The sequence below is a fragment of the Chiloscyllium plagiosum genome, chromosome 11, assembly GCF_004010195.1.
Source record: "Chiloscyllium plagiosum isolate BGI_BamShark_2017 chromosome 11, ASM401019v2, whole genome shotgun sequence".
Classification (NCBI taxonomy): domain Eukaryota; kingdom Metazoa; phylum Chordata; class Chondrichthyes; order Orectolobiformes; family Hemiscylliidae; genus Chiloscyllium; species Chiloscyllium plagiosum.
In genome coordinates, this window is record NC_057720.1 from 17,398,505 (window position 1) to 17,416,390 (window position 17,886).

At 39.8% G+C, this 17,886-nt stretch overlaps 1 protein-coding gene across 1 annotated transcript in view; it reads left to right on the forward strand.

The window, feature by feature from the left end:
* Positions 1-17,886, forward strand: part of LOC122554708 (bromodomain-containing protein 3-like) — a 113,947-nt gene that overhangs the window by 49,347 nt on the left and 46,714 nt on the right. The window contains exons 8-11 of the mRNA XM_043700084.1: positions 2,411-2,655; positions 13,330-13,613; positions 13,697-13,813; positions 13,898-14,032. Coding sequence (XP_043556019.1) covers positions 2,411-2,655; positions 13,330-13,613; positions 13,697-13,813; positions 13,898-14,032 — 781 coding nt within the window. The remainder of the gene's footprint in view (positions 1-2,410; positions 2,656-13,329; positions 13,614-13,696; positions 13,814-13,897; positions 14,033-17,886) is intronic.

Here is a 17,886-nt window from a genome sequence, read left to right on the forward strand (position 1 = left end):
TGATTAAGGGCCTATGCCCGAAATGTCGATTCATCTGCTCTTTGGATGCTGCCTGACCTGCTGTGCTTTTCCTACACTACACTCTCTACTCTGATCTCCAGCATCTGTCGTCCTCACTTTCTCCTCCTGGACAGTGCACACAGCCTTCCATGGTTTCCTGTGGACTTGGGCAGAGCAGTTGCCGTACCAAGGCATTGTGCACCCAGATAGTATGCTTTCTAAGGTGCATCTGTAAAAGTTGAGGGTCCTTCTGGACATGCCAAATTTCCTCAGCTGCCTGAGTAAGAAGAGATGTTGTTGTGCCTCCTTGATTGTTGCATCTGCTGGGAAGTCCAGAACACATGGGTTATCGTCACTCCTCGGAACATGATACACTCAATCTTCTTAGCTTCCACACTGTTGACATGGATGGGGGCCTGTTCTCCTTTCTTCCTGAAGTCATTGATCAGTACTTTTGCTTTGCAAACATTGACAGAGATGTTATCATTGCAGTACGACACCAAACTCTCACTCCTGTATTTTGACTCGTTGTTTGATATTCAGCTTTTATCACAACAGTGTCATCAGCAAACATGTAGATCGCATTTGTTTGGAATTTGTGGCTACCCAGTTGTGGGTGCACAGGGGACTACAAATGCATCCTTGGGGGACTCCGGTGTTGAGAGTTATGGTGGAGGAGGTGCAGTTGTCTATATTCACTGATTGTGGTCTGTGAGTCAGGAAACTGAGGATCCTGTTGTAGAGGGTGGAGCCGAGACCTAGGTCATGAAGTTTTGATCTGTCTGGAGGGGATTAAGTGTTGAAGGTGGAGCAGTAGTTGATGAGTAGGAGTCTGACATAGGTGTCTTTGTTGCCTTGATTTTCTAGGGATGAGTGCAGGCCTAGGAAAATGGCATCCACTGTGGACTTAAGTCAGTAAGCAAATTACAGGGGATCAAGGCAGGCTGGGAGGCTAGAGTCTATGTGGGGCATGACCAGCCCCTCAAAGCCCTTCATGGTTATGGAGGTCAGAGCAATTGGGTGGTAATCATTAAGGCACATTGAGCTTTTTCACCCATGAGCAGGCAAGGAATAGAAGGACCATATGCAGGCATATAGAATTTATTTAGAATGGCATCATGTTTGGTGTGGACATACTGGGCCAAAGGACTGTTCTATTACATTAGATGTGATTCTGGAAAAAGAAAATATGTTGTTGTAACCATGTCCAAGTTTTGCAAGAGTGGGCTGTTTGTGTACAATGAATATCTATCTATGAATAGTTGAACAATATACTGTTTGATACGATTAGGCTTTGGGATTGATACAATCTAGGTCATAGCAGCACACTTGATTTGGCACCACATGAACAAGCATTCTCTACCTCCACCACTGATGCTCAGTAGCAGTATGTACCTTTTTATACAAGAGTCACTGCAGATATTCACCAAAGCTAATTGGACAGTACTTCTAACCCCAGAGCCAATAGGACAAGACCAGCAAGTAAATTAGACTCTGCCTTTAAACAAATCACCAACCTGACTTGGAAATATATGCCATTTCCTCTGTCACTGGGTCAAAATTATGGGACTCCCTGCCTAACAGAATTGTGGGTGTACCTGCATCAAATGGACTGTGTAGTGTTCCAAGAAGGCAGCTCTGCACATATTGTCAAAAGTAGTTCAGAATGGACAATAAATGGTGGTCCAAACAGCACAGCCGGCATCTCATGAATGCATTAAAAAAAAGTATGAATTTCAGTACTGGTGTGATGGCAAGTCTGTTCACTATATGACACAAAAACTGGCAGATTGTATAATGTAGCATTTTAGATTAGATTAGATTACATTACAGTGTGGAAACAGGCCCTATGGCCCAACAAGTCCACACTGACCCGCCGAAGCGCAACCCACCCATACCCCTACATTTGCCCCTTACCTAACACTACGGGCAATTTAGCAAGGCCAATTCACCTGACCTGCACATCTTTGGATTGTGGGAGGAAACCGGAGCACCCGGAGGAAACCCACGTAGACACTGGGAGAACGTGCAAACTCCACACAGTCAGTCGCCTGAGGCGGGAATTGAACCCGGGTCTCTGGCGCTGCGAGGCAGCAGTGCTAACCACTGTGCCACCGTGCCGCCCATTGGCTGTTCACAGCAAATGAGATACTGATATCCAGAATTCAAAAATCAGGAAGCTTCCATTTAAAAGGCCAGTGAGGAGAATTTTGTTTCTAGGACTGTCATCTTGGAGTTCTCTCCAACAGAGTGATGGATATTGAGTTCAAAATGTATTCAGTGCTGAGGTCGACAGATTTTAATCTACAAAGGAATCTAAGGTTATTGTACTGCTCAGGAGAATGGGGAAGAGGGCAGGCAGGCCAAATCAATTTTGTTCTGACAACTAGTTTGAGATAATCAAACTCAGTATGGCAATATTAACTCACTATGTGGAGATTTTGACTACTTTCAATATGATCTTCCACAGTTGAAAGCCGTGCATGATCAGCTCAAAGCGTTAACTCGAGCTCCACTGTCTAGACTGAAGAAAAAGAAGAAAGTCAAAAAGGAAAGGAGAAAAAATAAGAAATTAAAGAAAAACTGTGAAAGGAAGAAAACCAAATCCAAGCAATTGCAGAAAAAGAAATACAAGAAAAGCTCTGAGGAAAGAAGGTACAAGTGGATTTTTTGTCACCATATTTTCCAAATAGTATTTCTGCTATTCATGATGCGCTTAGATTGTAAAATATGAGTGAGAATGTTGTCCTATTTTTGTCGTCAATATTTCTTCTTTTAAATCTAGTAAAACATTTGCTTTTAGAATCAACTTCTGCAGTTTGATTTTAAAATGTTATTTTACTTAATATTAAGGTAAGCTAAAGTGACCTGGGAAATGGAACAGCAGCCCGTGCTTTTCATTTCTTTTAGAAAAAAAATTCAAAATGCATCAGTTGCATTTCACAGAAGATCTCAGAATGCTCCATAACCAAATGATGATTTTTAAAATGTGCCACCCATGTTCCAGTTTTGAGCATCACTTGGAAGCACTGAGGGTGCAGAATGTACTCTGGATGATGAACTTCAGTGGGTCAGCTTAATATACCAAAGTTATAAAAAGCAAAACAATAGACTATCCTTTTGTCACATGTACTCAAGTACAGGGTAGTACAGTGAATTTTACAATGTCACCTCTTATGATGCCATCTTGGGTACAGGTAAAAATCTTCAATACAAAAGGAGGAATAAAAAAGAAAAAGTAGTTACATTTATTTTAGTGATTGATAGTATAACATAGAAGTATGACATAGTTAAAAGGATAAACGTTACAGTCCTGATGAAGGGCTGTAAAATCGAAACATTTATTTTCCTGCTCCTCGGATACTGCCTGACCTGCTATGCTTTTCCAGCACTACTCTAATCTTGAATTTAATCTCCAGCATCTGCAGTACCCACTTCCGCCTTGTTGATTTTAACCTTACTGCGAATTCTCTTGAGGATGCCTGCCTTGAAGTTCTCCCCCCTCCTTATACAAGGATCTCTGAGTCTCTCTCTCACTGCAACCCCATTACATTGCAGTACCTCAGCATAGGGGCTTTCACAGGTAATCGCACTGGACCCCAGTCCAACAACTGTTGCTCCAGTTTGCTCTGTACCAGCTCATAGCTGCTTCAAGGTAGGTTTTCTCCATGGCTTGCTTTCCCCCCTTGCTGGCCTCTGCTATGTCAACTCTCCTCCGTGACTCATCAGCGGCTTCTGGTCCAGAGTCATCACCTCCTCCATTCCCTCTGGATAAGTCAAAAGTTGAAAAGAGAACAAGTGTAGCAGAGGAGCTCTGGCTGGAGTGTTATACTGTGCCACCATCAAGTACAGACTGTTGAAAATTTGAAAATGGAATATGTTGAACAGGGCTGGCAAAGCCACATCTATGGAAAGAGAGACAACAACATTTCAGGTTGTTGACCTGATAAAGCCCTGTAATTGGGGGAGAAAAAGTTTTTTTTCATAATGTTTAGTATGTTTTCCTTTATTAGTCAGAGCATTGAGTATAGGAGTTGGGAGGTCATGATGTGGCTTTTAGGGACATTGATTAGGCCACGTTTGGAATATTGTGTGCAATTCTGGTCTCCCTCCTAATAGGACTCCTGTTGTGAAACTTGAAAAGGTTCAGAAGATTTACGAGGATGTTGCTGGGGTTGGAGGGAGAGACTGATTTAGGCTGGGGCTGTTTTCCCTGGGAGTGTTGGAGGTTGAGGGGGTGACCTTTTATAGAGGTTTATAAAATCATGAGGAGCATGGATAGGGTAAACACATAAGATCTTTTCCCTGGGGTAATGGAGTCCAGAACTAGAGGGCATAGGTTTAGAGTTGGAGGAGGGAGATTTAAAAGAGACCTCAGGGAGGAGATTCAAGATGGCGGCGACCCAGCAAGTCTGAGTCTGTAGTGCTCTGCCCAAGACTCGGGCAAAGTGGGGTGTCCACCTCCACCACATCCTCTAAAACATTTAAAATAACTTTTACCCTGCATATTTAGTCATTTAGCACCAAACTTGAACAGCTTGGTGCTGTGCTTAAAATGACTAAAGGAAAAAATGGCCACAACTCGCAACAGGCAGGGACCCCTCCCCCACCCCCTCCAGCAGCAGTGGAGACGTCCGCGGCCGCCTCGGGGGGACTTACCTGCAGAGGCAAGCTTGATCTCCTTAATAACAAGCTGCAGGAGAGGATCGATGCCTTCATCGAAGAATCCAGGAGCAGGTGGGAGTCACTCTTGGTCGCGCTGCAAAAGTACGACCGAGAAATTGAAAAGCTCGAACATTGCATTGGAGGGGCGGAGCTAAAGGCCGCGACCTCGGAGACTGCCACTGAATCGGCCATGGGCTGGATCCGGGCTCTCGAACATGAGTCTGGAGCTTAGAGGAGCACATCAACCTCGATAATCTAAGTCATCAAAAAAAATTCAGTTGCTGGGCCTTACTGAACAGGAGAGGAAGGCCAGCTGGCTGTTTTTTTTTGTTTTTTTTTTTGGAGCAATGGCTCCCTGAAATATTAAAGCTGGAGTCTGGATCAGGCCAGGTGTGGGCAGTGTGAGCCCACTGGGTTGCTATAAGCAGGCCCGGGTTGGACCAGCGCCCCCACCCGGTCCTGTTCCAGTTCCAATGCTACAGAGAGAAACAGGTGTTCCTAGAAGCATCTTGAATCCTGGGGAAGGATCCCCAGGCCATAGTGTACAAGGGCTCTAGGATTATGCTATTCCTGGATTTTTCTCCAGCTGTGGTCCACAAAGGAGGGCATTTGATGAGGTGAAGAAGCATCTGAGAGACTTAAACGTCCAATATTCCTTGTGTTACCCAGCAACGCTGCTCTTCAGCCATGAAGGATCCGTTTATAACTTCGGTTAAAGAATTTTTGGACTTTCTTAAATAGACTGTGAGAATTAAACCATATGGCTAATGATGCTATTTTGCCCCCTCTTTCCCCGGTTGATCTTTTCTGTCTCTTTTCATCCCCTTTTATTGTTTAATATTGTCTCTGGGGAGCAGGGAGGGGGGGCTTATTTGTTACCTATTCTGTGATTTTCTTACTGTTTACAGGCCCGGCGGCTCAGTTGATTCGTGTGGGGGTGGGGGGTGGGGAAAGAGAGACATTCACTGTCCTACTTCAAATGTTTTTTTTCAGAATGGGTTTTTTAAAATTATACTTAGTTAACTATTACTGGCTGGGATTGTAACTTTATAGTTTTATATGTTTATACTGTATATCATCTTTAATAAACGTATTCAAGTGTTGGTGTGGAGGGTGGGGCACTCAATTTTAACTTTGGTTTTATAGTACACGCGAATTTATTCACTCTATTATGTGGTGTCTGGGTCGAGGGTGGGGCACTGGTTGGGAGGGGATACAGTGGGTTTATTGATAAGTAGTGATGCCCCCTGGGAACAAGGGGGAAAATCTCCTTTTAAATGTGTTTTAGGTGGGGTTCTTCCTCCCGGGGTGGGGGTCTCTGACTTGCCTGGATGATCATGGTTAGTCATTCGATTAGGTAGTGTACCTAGAATGTCAAGGGGAGTAATTCTCCAATCAAAAGGAAGAAAATACTATCAAACCTCAAAAAAGAAAGAGTTGATATAGCTCTCACAGGAGATGCACTTACTGGATAAAGAGCACTTAAAATTACAACAAAGAGGATTTGATCAGGCCTTCTTTTCATCTTTTAGCCCCAAAAGTAGGGACGTAGTCATTCTCATTCGGAAGAACCTTCCTTTCAAAATCTTAAATCAGATAAAAGATGAATCTGGACGGTATATACTGATCAAAGCCCTCATAAATATGGAATTTTGGAAGAGTATGGAATTTTGAATCTTTATTGTCCCCCGGCACACCCCTTCAAATTTATAACAGGAGCGTTCTCCAAATTGATGGCTTTTGGGGCTCGTTACACAATTATAGGAGGAGATTTTAATTGTACTATGGACCCAGAGATAGACAGGATACCCAAGAGTACTGCAGGTATATCTCCTAGATCCAGACAATTGGCGGATTTGAATAAGGAGCTAGGGTTAATAGATGTGTGGAAGTGTCTTTATCCGCAGGGCAGAGACTTTACTTTCTACTATAACCCACAAGTGTCATACTAGAATTGATATGTTTTTTGCTCCCTCGATTTTTTGAACTCCATATTATTCTGCAAAATAGGTAATATAATAATCTCTGATCATGCTCCAGTATTTATGCAAGTTAAGACTAGGGACAATGAGACAAGCGTATCGTTAAGATTCATTAAGATTCCTTCTTAATGAAGGATAGTAAATTCATAAAATATTTCTCTCAAGAATTTAAAACATTTTTGGAAACTAATTTAGGCTTGGCCAGTAACCCGTCGATGATGTGGGAGACCATTAAGGCCTATGTGCAAGGTCTCATTATTTCATACTCTGCAGCACAGAAAGAACAAAAGGGAGGACAGCAGCACGAGGCTCGCTTGAAGGTAGCTGAGATAGCACATGTTAATAGGCCCTCTATTGCTAAATTACAAAAGATCACAGCTCTTAGGACAGCCTTGAGTACCACACTTACCCAAACAGCAAAGAGAGAAATATTATTTGCAAAACAAAGACAATATGAATATGGCGATAGGCTAGGTATCTACCAGGCTCATCTCGCAAGAAGAAAAAAGGCCCCTCAAGCTATCGCATCCATTAGGGAAAGTGCTGGTACTTTGACTCATGACCAGAAAAGGATCAATACAGCCTTCAGAAAGTTTTATTCTGATCTGTATAAATCACAGGATTGTGAAGACAGCGCTAAGAAGATGGAGTCCTTTTTTTTTAAAAGCCTGGCCTTTCCGGACTTAACCCGGAACAGGTGTCGATCCTGAATGCTTCCCTGACAACCCAGGAAGTACTTGATGCAATCAGGCAGCTTCAGAGTGGTAAAGCACCTGGCCCAGATGGATTCCAGGCTGAATTCTACAAAGAGTTTATAGGGGTACTGGCTGGTCCACTTGTAGACATGTACAATTATTCATATAGTCCGGACTGCCTCCCGCCTTTGAGAGAAGCAAATATTTCTCTCATCCTTAAAGGCCCCAGAAGATTGCACATCATACAGGCCAATATCTTTGCTAAATGTAGATTTTAAAATTCTTTCTAAAACATTAGCATTAAGGCTGGAGAGGGTTCTACCATACGTTATAAAAGAGGATCAGATGGGGTTTATCAAGGGCCGCAGATCATCTAATAATATTAGAAGGGTTTTGAATGTGATCCAAGTCTGTCATCAGGAAAGAATACTGGGAATAGTAATCTCTTTAGATGTGGAGAAAGCATTCGATTGGGTTGAATGGTCATGTCTGTTTTACACACTGGAAAAGTTCAGTGTCAGAGAGGTATTTGCCAAATGGGTCTCAATACTCTCCTTACACTCCCAAAGTGGCCGTGATTACTAATGGTTTAGGCTCGGATAGCTTCAGTGTGGGTAGGGGCTGTCGTCAGGGATGTCCTCTCTCTCCGCTATTATTTACGCTAATAATTGAACCACTAGCGGAAGCTATACGGGCCAATTCTGATATAATGGCTCCAAAGGTTGGTTCAGGTAAACATAAAATTACCTTTTATGCAGATGATGTCCTTTTTCTTAGTAATCCTTTGATATCTGTGCTCTGCTTGATCCAAGTAATTAATTTATTCAGTGCGTTCTCAGGCTACAAAATCAATTTCACAAAATCGGAGGCCATGCTAATGGGCGGTCTCGCTAGTATGTCCAATTTATCGGACAGTTTTTGCTTTCCCTTTCGGTGGTCTCTGGAGGGTTTTTTATATTTAGGGATTTTTATCACCCCAGTTTTTGGTCAACTGTACAAAGCCAATTTTGTGCACCTATTAGAGAGGATAAGGATCTTCAATGCTGCGGGGATCTCCCGATATCTTGGTTAGGCAGAATAGCTCTAAATAAAATGAATATTTTGTCTCGTTTCTTATACCCTGTGAGAATACGCAATGGCAGCCTGGGGAGCAAACTATATGGTTGGCTTGGTTCTTTCATTTGGCATCATAGACGGCCCCTTATTAAATGAAAGAAGCTGCAGCTCCCACAAGCAAGGGGAGGACTGGATTTTCCAGACTTTAGGAAGTACCTGCTGAGTTCTCTAAGCTATGTAGCCGACTGGGTCTCGCGTGATCCGCAATCAATCTGGCTGGACATTGAGGCTTCTCAAGCAAAGTGTCCCCTCATTGATCTTTTATTTTTAGATAAGATGAAAGTCATTATGGACCATTATAAAAACCCCATTGTATTAAATATAATTAAAGCTTGGAAGATAATGCGGTAAGACAAGGGTAATTCACAAAAACCTCTCCTCCCACTCCTATAGTGGGAACTGGGGCACACAGACCCTACATTTAGAACCTGGAGGTCCAGGGGTATTTGTTGCTTAGGGGATCTGTTTGATGGGGAGGTTATGATGTCTTTTGAGCAGCTGCACCAGAAATTTGGACTGCCTAATGGAGACCTTTATCAATATTTCCAAATTCAAAATTATATACAGAAGACCACCACATTATTGGATAGCTCTTATAAATCGGATAGGGAAAGTGTGTTATGGACAATGGGTCCACCGTTGGTCAGCACTCTTTATCACTCCTTACAGAACGAAGTATTGAAAGACATGGAACAATTGGTAAAATATGGAATCAGGAATTGGGGTTGGAAATCTGTTTAGAGATGTGGGACGACATCTGGGAAAATGCCAGAAAGATCTCCCATTTGTAATAGAACACAAACCATCTAACTAAAGATACTCCATAGGACTCATAGCACCGGAATGATTGGCAAAATTTAGAGCATGAATATCTCCAGTGTGTCCTAAATGTAAAATAGAAGTGGGCACTCTCGCACACTGCTTATGGAGATGTCATAAGATCTGTAAATACTGGACCAGAGTAGCAAATGTGCTGACAGAAGTCTTGGGAGCAGAAATTGGAGTAGATCCAGTATCTCTTCTCCTGGGCTTTTTGAACCTGCGCCCCCTTGAATGTGCACAGGAGGAAATTATTTTCCATTCTCTCCTTTTGTGCAAGGAAACATATCTTAATAAATTGGGTAGCTGAGGGCCCTCCAGGACTTTCGAATTGGCAAGGGTTAATCATGGGATGTATTCCCCTTGACTTCCTCACAAATATGGTGTACCAAAAAACTGAAAAATTCTATAAAATATGGCAGCCCTTCATGAACTATATAGATACAGATATTTCAGCCATATTGTCAAGGGCTTTTATCTAGTTGTGGTAGTGGTTCTGGCTGGTCCAGGGCCCCCCAGGGAGGAATCCCATATGAATACGGGTTTTATTATTGTCTTGATGTTAATTCACTCTGAGCATGTACTTCATTATTTATTTACTGTTATCTCTTTTTTTTGAGTAATGTAAGATATTCTGTTATATGTTTTGGTTATTTGTAGGTTAGATTAGTTCTTAGTTAAGTAATTTATTTTCTCATTATTTTGTGTCTGTTGTGTTTTGGTTATTTATTGAATATTTAATAGAATGTTAGTGTTTATATTTGTCTGTGTTATTTTGTAAGTTTATAAAAGTTTAAAAAATTTTCTTTTTCTTCAATAAAAATATCTATTTAAAAACAAGGGACCTCTGGCAACTCTTTCACACAAAGGGTGATGCATTTGTGGAATGAGCTGCAAAAGGAAGTGGTGGAACCTGGTGCAATTGCAACATTTTAAAAGGCATCTGAAGGGTGCATGAATGGGAAGGTTTAGAAGGATATGGGCCAAGTTCTGGCAAATGAGGACGAGATTAATTTTAGGACATCAGGTTGGCATGGACGAGTTTGACCGAAGGGTCTGTTTCCTTGCTGTACATCTGACTGTTAATTTATCAATTTATCTGATGAATGATTTTTTTAGTTTAAATAGCATGCAAAAAGTACACAATGGTGCTTGATTAATAAGTTTGTTGAAACAGCCTTGCTTACTGGAGCAAAAAGTACGAGGAAGTTGTCTTTAATGACTTGACTTATTAATTGTAAAAACTGAAATCACTATTTTGCATAATGAAGAATGTGCTGAATTCTGATTCACCCTGGTTTGTAACATAAATTATGAGCAGACTATTCAGCCTCTTGAGGTGCAAGTGAGGAGTGCAAATGCTGGAGATTAGAGTCAAGATTAGAGTGGTGCTGGAAACGCACAGCAGGTCAGGCAACATCCGAGGAGCAAGAAAATCAATGTTTTGGGCAGGAGATATTCATCAGGAAGGTCTCCTGCCCGAAACGTCAATTTTCCTGCTCCTCAGATGCTGCCTGACCGGCTGTACTTTTTCAGCACCACTCTAATTTCTATTCAGCCTGCTTGAGCTTGCTCTGCCATTCAAGGTCATGGTTGATCATCTACCTAATGCCATTTACCTGTACAAGTCCTATATTAGTTATTAGTTCCTGCAAATCTATCAATCTCAGTCTTGAATATACCTGATGACTAAACTTTTACAATCTGCTGGACCATTTTCCATTGTTCTGCCATGGGCCTTACCAAAGTGTGTAAAGCTCATCCTCACCAAGAGGTTATCAATTGAACTCTGGTTGCTGAATTTATGGTATTATTACAATCAGTAAAGACAAATATTGGAAACCCATAAAGGACCAGTAAAGTTGGCAATAAATTGTCCCTCTAAGTTTTTAGACAGTACTTTTTATTTTAACCTGTCATGAACAGTTTTACTGTGCTGATCTACCACCTACATGTTGGTGATGGAAGGCAGTAACTTTCAGGAAGCAAGGATGTTTTGCCAAGGGTAATTGTTTTGTCACAAGTTTTACTGGATTTGTACCTGGTATGAGAAATAGTTTATTCAGCCTATTTTTAAAAAAAGCCAAACATAGAGTTGGAGTTTAGAGTCAGATGTGATTTCATTGAAGCATACATAATTCTGAAGGAGCTTGATAGAGTGGACATAGAAGTTACCACCTCTGACTGAAGAATCTAATGCATTGGGACACAGTCTCAGGGTAAAGTGTAAAATGGTTGAAATTTCTTCATTCAAAATTCAGAGTTTAGATTTTTGGATTCAGGATTTGAGTTGTCAGTACTTAAAGGTTGATTATATTAAAGGCTAAGACATTGATACTCCAGTCTATCAGGGAATTGAGTTGTGTGGAGCAGGTCAGTTTTGATCATAGAGTGGCAGAATAGGCTCAAAGAACCTTAAGAAACAGGAACAAGATTAAATCTTGTGTTCTACTGCAATGGTATTTCATATTGTGTTGAACTGCTCTTGATCATGATTGACAAAACCATTATTCTATGCTTTTGCTTGTCACTCACCTAACTTCTTGAAGGCCAGTTGAGTTTTGGAATTTCTGCAATTAATTGACATCTTCTATTTCCTAATGTATGAATTGCAAAAGGTTAGCATGCAGGCATAGAAAACAATAAGACAGTCTGACAGAATGCTTTCATTGCAAATGTGTTGAATACAAAATTTAAGGAGGTTCTGCTTCAGTTATATGGAACATTTGAAACTTCATGTAGAGTACTGCACAGGGTATTGATTTCTTTAAGGAAGAATATAAATTTGGAAATAGTTCAGAGATGTTTTACTAGACTAATCCTTGGAATAGGCAGGTTATCTTATGAGGAGAAAGTGAGAGGACTAGATGGTGGAGATCAGAGTTGTGGGGTGCTGGAAAAGCACAGCAGATCAGGCAGTGTTTGAGGAGCAGGAGAATCGACGTTTTGAGCATAAGCCCTTCAGGAGGGATGAGGAAAGATCACACAAGGCAGACTCGTGCATTTGGAAAGGATGTTTCCTTTTATGGCACAACATAGAACTAGAGACCACTTCTTCCAGCCCCAGAATAAAGGGTCAGCCCCATAAGACAAATAAGGCAAAGTTGTTTTTTTGGAACTCTTGCTCAAAAGACAGTGAAAGCATAGTCTTTGTTTTTATGGTGACGAGAGACCAGATTCTTGATCAGGAGGTAAATTGTTATTTCTGGTAGATGGGAATATGGAATAATAAAGTTATCCATTATTTTCTTAGCAGGTGTGAGAGCTGAGTGACCTATTCTTGCTCCTAGTTTGCATAATCACCAGGAGGTTGGCCATTATTGTTGAAACAATGTAAATAAATAAAATGATCCCAATTATAATACAGTAGCGCCTCGACATACAAACGACCCCGTTCACGAACAAATCGGTTTACGAACAGGATTGTACGTAAAATTTTGCTTCAACGTACGTATGAAATTCAAGGTACGAATGCAAAAAGTCGGTGTACAACCACATAGTTTCATTGTTCTGCTTTGCTACACGCTTGTTGAATACAAAAGCTCTCTGGCCCCGCGTGATTTCATTCAGTTCGTCTTTGTCGGGTGCGCTGTGAACATCGTTCGTTGCTATGTCCAAGCATTCTTACGCTATCCGAACAATGGGGAAAATTGATTCAGTTCGCGAACCGGGTCCCGGATCAGATTAAGTTTGTAAGTCGAGGCGCTACTGTACTTAATCATGGGTCTTATAACTGCAACTTTGTGACCCATTCAGACAACTTCCAAATTATATTGCTGTCGATTACAGACTGTAACATTCAGCATTGTAAACATTTCTACAAGAAAACTCCATAAACAAATTATATTTTAATGGCTGTCTTAGTGATGGCATGTGGACCAAATAAGTAAATTCTGATTCTGTGAAGCATATATTTAACTGTGCTCGATTTTACAAAATCTGTCGTCACAGCCAAGCATTGCAGCTTTGAGTTTCCATACATAGGCGAGAAATGTTTGTAATGCATCTTTTATTGACTGGATCTATTTAAATAAATGCATTTTATAATGCAGAACATCAAAGAAGATTAAGCAGCATATGCCAGTGTGTGAATCAGAAGATGATGCTAAGCCAATGTCTTATGATGAAAAGAGACGATTAAGTCTTGATATAAACAAGCTTCCTGGTGACAAATTGGGGCGCATCGTTCATATAATACAGGCACGAGAGCCGTCCTTAAGGGACTCTAATCCAGATGAGATAGAAATTGACTTTGAAACTTTAAAGTCCTCTACACTGAGAGACCTGGAAAGACATGTTAATACTTGTCTAAGAAAAAAGCAAAGAAAAACTTTCCGTAAGTATGGAATTCGACAGTATAGATATTCTCATTTAGAATGATGCTGAGTCTAATGCATTTTTGGATACTGCATTATGTAGCTAAAAAGTCTTCAGGAAAATCTAAAGAAGAAATTCAATTGGAGAAAAAGCAAGAGCTGGAAAAAAGATTACAGGATGTGAGTGGGCACCTGAACGCTGGAAAAAAACACAAAAACTGTATGTACTTGGTATGCTTAAACTGTAATACCATGCCCTTTCTTTTTGTCTTCAAATTAAATGTTTTGACTTTTTTTTTTACAGCTCAGAAGAATAATCCAGCTATAGATATGGGCCAATGTTCAAGATTAAGTGAAAGCAGCAGCAGTTCCTCAGACTCTGAAAGTGACAGCAGCAGTAGTGAATCTAGTTCTTCAGATAGCAATGACACTGAATCAGGTTAGGTATCAACCTCTGTACGTACATGTATACAGCCAGGTACAATTGATCTGTACTATCCTCCCAACTTCACTCAGATCTATTATTTTCCAGCAGAATAGAAAATGGAGCTAGTTATTAATGTTAGATCTTGCACAATGTTGTATTGGAAGCTGAAGTATCCTTTTGACATTTTGAATTGTCCATTTATGCTGAACGGTAACCATTCAATTATATAATCTATATTGCTTGAAATACAGTATATTCCAGTACAAAATGCAAAATCAATGGCGGGGAAAGACCAACTGATTCATCAGGCATTCGCAGAATTTTTTTAAGAAGCCTGAAAATGTTGAACTCAATTAAGGTAGAAAGATTTTCTAAATAATATAAACAGTAAAGTTAGAAGACAAATTGACGTCTTATAAAAGCTGCAAACTCTTAATGCACAAGAAATTAGTCATCAAATAGAAAAACTGGTTATCAAATTTCAATTGATCATGTGATGAAGGCTTATTTGTGGAATATAAACTTGGTGTTTCATTTTGTAGGTGCTGCTGGCTGACCTGCTTGTATACGTAGCATATGCTGCTTTTTCCAGCTATTTTCAAATTGATTGATGTTGAGTAGAACTTTGCTTGAATATCTTGTGTATGGTTTTGATTTTGTCATTCCTAATAAGTTAACCATGAATGCTTCCACGTTAAATGCAATGCTTCAACTGTTGTGATTTCAAAACTCCATGTGGATTGAGAGGTGTGTATATCATGTTTTCTGGATTTGTCAGTTGGAAGATATTTTCTGTTTTGGCTACACTAATACAGGTTCTTACAGCTTTTGCTGATTAGAGTAGGGTCAATGCTGAGAATGAAATATATAGTTACTAGAGTCTTAAAGATGCTCACTCTGAAAGAATTTAAATTGGCTTCTGTAAGATTTAATTTGACAAAAGATGTATTTTCAATGGAATTACACTGTTTTCAAGGTTGGGAGGAGATTGTAGGGTAGAGGAAAAGTATTTGCATCTTCTAGGTATAAATATCTGGTCAGTTTTTGGTGTTTATGTTTTTGCTAGATAGTGAGCTGAGCAGCGAGTTCTTCTAGTCCTGTTGAGTGTGTTCTGACATAATATAGTTTCAGTTTTGTTACAGAATCTGATGTCCCTTGTCAGTCAGTATCTATCCTTAGTGTTACAAATATGGATTATTTCTCCCTGTTTTAATCAGTCTGCCACTCCATCTTTATAACCTTTTTTTTCAACAGTTGGTGGAAGTCAGCTGACTCCCAAGTCATTTTGTTCGCATCTAATAACTAGATTTGTAATTCTATTTAATTTTACAATTGGACCAAAGTTAAGATTAGAAATCTCAGTATTTCCAAATGAAAAGCTTTGTAGTGTTTGGAATGTGTTTATTTTGTCTAAATTTTTCTAACTTTTTTTGGTATTCTTTGTTAGAGGTTTAAGAGTTACCAAATGATGAAAGGGGGCTCAAATATTTTATTGTTGCTAAATTGGAAAATTTGCAGATTTCAGTCCAACCTAACTGAGCAACTTATTGTGAACAAAAATTTGTTACTGGATTTGAAGTTGAGCCTTTTCCATTTTTGTGTGACATGTACTTAATGAAAGTGGTATTTAGTATGCAGAATAATATAATTGGCCAGAAATGATGAAATGGTATGTTTTCCCTATATTTGACTTGGAATAAAAAGATCCATCAAGCAGGTTTCTTTAATAAATGCAACATTATTGATCTATTTAAGTCAAATTTATTCAACAAAGACAAAACTGGCCAACACTATTTGTAATGTAAATTTTACACCTCTTAATAAACTGCAACACATGCATGCAAAGAGTAAAGGGAAGCAACTCAATTTCTGTCTAGAGATTCACTTTGGTGGAGGGAGAGCACCTTTGACAAATGATGCTCGTTTCTTGAAGAAATAGGCGAATAGTTGACTGTTCATTTGGTTATCCATCTGGTGTAGACGTGCAAGTCACGAGATGAGTGCAGTTTTGACTGAGGTCTTTGTCGATGCAGCTTTCTCAGGAAACAGCATTGCAAAGCAGCTCTTAAGGAGAACAATCAAATTTAAAACGGGGAAACAAAGATGTTTCAGAAGGCAGAGAGATAAGCTGGGCAGATCTTCCTCAACTGATATCCAAAACAATATCGCAACAAGGCATCCATAAATCACAGGAAAGAGATTTGTGTAGTAAGTCTGAGCAATTACCTGAAGTCACATGATATTTGTAGGTCTTTCAACTAAAGTTCAATTGTGACCTTTCATTGGGAATGTTTTTAAAAGGAAAAAAAGGTATCCACAAAACTTGAAATTAATCTATTTTGTCATAATCCTTCAAAGCTCAGGCCACAAAAAAGATTAAATACTGAGCTGTTATAATGAATGTTAAACTAAGTAACTATACATTTTAATTGGATAGTAAATAAACAGTTGTTTGCTCAACAATGTACAACTGTTTTGAAATCAAACTGCTATTTGATTTCAAAATCTAAATTATCTTCCATCGCAGTAGATAAAATTGTCTGCCACTCCCTATGTTCTTTGCTCTTCCTTCTCTCATATCTTGTAGTTTCTGATATTTTATAGAAACTTAAACCAAAACCATCAGACAAATAATTAGAATATTTTTCCTCCTTGTCTTTAACTTTGTTTCTCCCATGTTTTTTCAGATGCACCATATCAAGAAAATTTATTACCAATTTTGTTGCAAATTTGTGATTGCCTGTTTTCCCAAATTATTTGAATAAAATACTACAAGCTTCATGATTAATATGAATTAATAAAGCTAACTGGCACTGGTGATTCCCTGAAAGTTAAACAGTAAACAATGCAAACAAATTTCAAGATTAAGAACATTTGTGGTATTTGGCTTTTGTATTAATTTCACTTTTCTGTACAAATTACTGCATGCTTAAATCCCTCAAATTGAATCTCCATCACATTACAGAAATGGATTTCATCAAAATCATAAATGATCTTCTCCATGATTGTGCAAAAGATAAGCTTTCCCTCTCATGCTTCTCAGCCTTTTGCAAACTTTGACAAAGATATTGTCAACTTCCTCTTACAATAACACCCCACTGTCAGCTGGGTGAGACTGCACTCACCCAGTCCCATTCTTCTCCATCTAATTACAGCAAGTGTATCATTTGCAGTGGTATCTCCTCTTCTCTGCCTTTTGGTATTCCCTTAAGAATTTTTCAGTAACCGTGTTCTGTTTCTCAACGACAACATTGTCTGAAAGCATAACACTAGTCTTTACATTGTATGCTGATGTCCATCTCTATCTTGCTACCATCTTTTGCCAATCCATTCCACAGGATGGAAGCCCAATAAGTCCACAATGACCCTCTGAAGTGTAACCCACTCAGGCCCATTTCCCTACCCTATATTTTTCACTGACTAATTTGCATCTAACACTATGGGGCAATTTGGCATGGCCAATTCACCTGACCTGCACATTTTTGGATTGTAGGAGGAAGTGGGAGCACCAGGAGGAAACCCATGCAGACACTGGAGAATGTGCAAACTCCACACACAGTCGCCCAAGACTGGAATTGAACCCAGGTCCCTTGGTGCTGTGAAGCAGCAGTGCTAACCACTGAGCTACCTTGCTGCCCATTGCGTTGCTGCCATCACATTGCTTATTTAATATCTGGCAATGGCTAAACAGACATTTTCTCCAATTAAATATTAGGAAAACTGAAGCTATTTTTCTCTGCACCAAACTCTATTTCCTAAGTACTAATGCCATCCCTTTGCATGGTAGCAGCACAAGATTAAGCTAGTCTATTTGGTGTCATTTGATTCTGATCTGACCTTCCAACCATGGATTAGCACTATCCTTA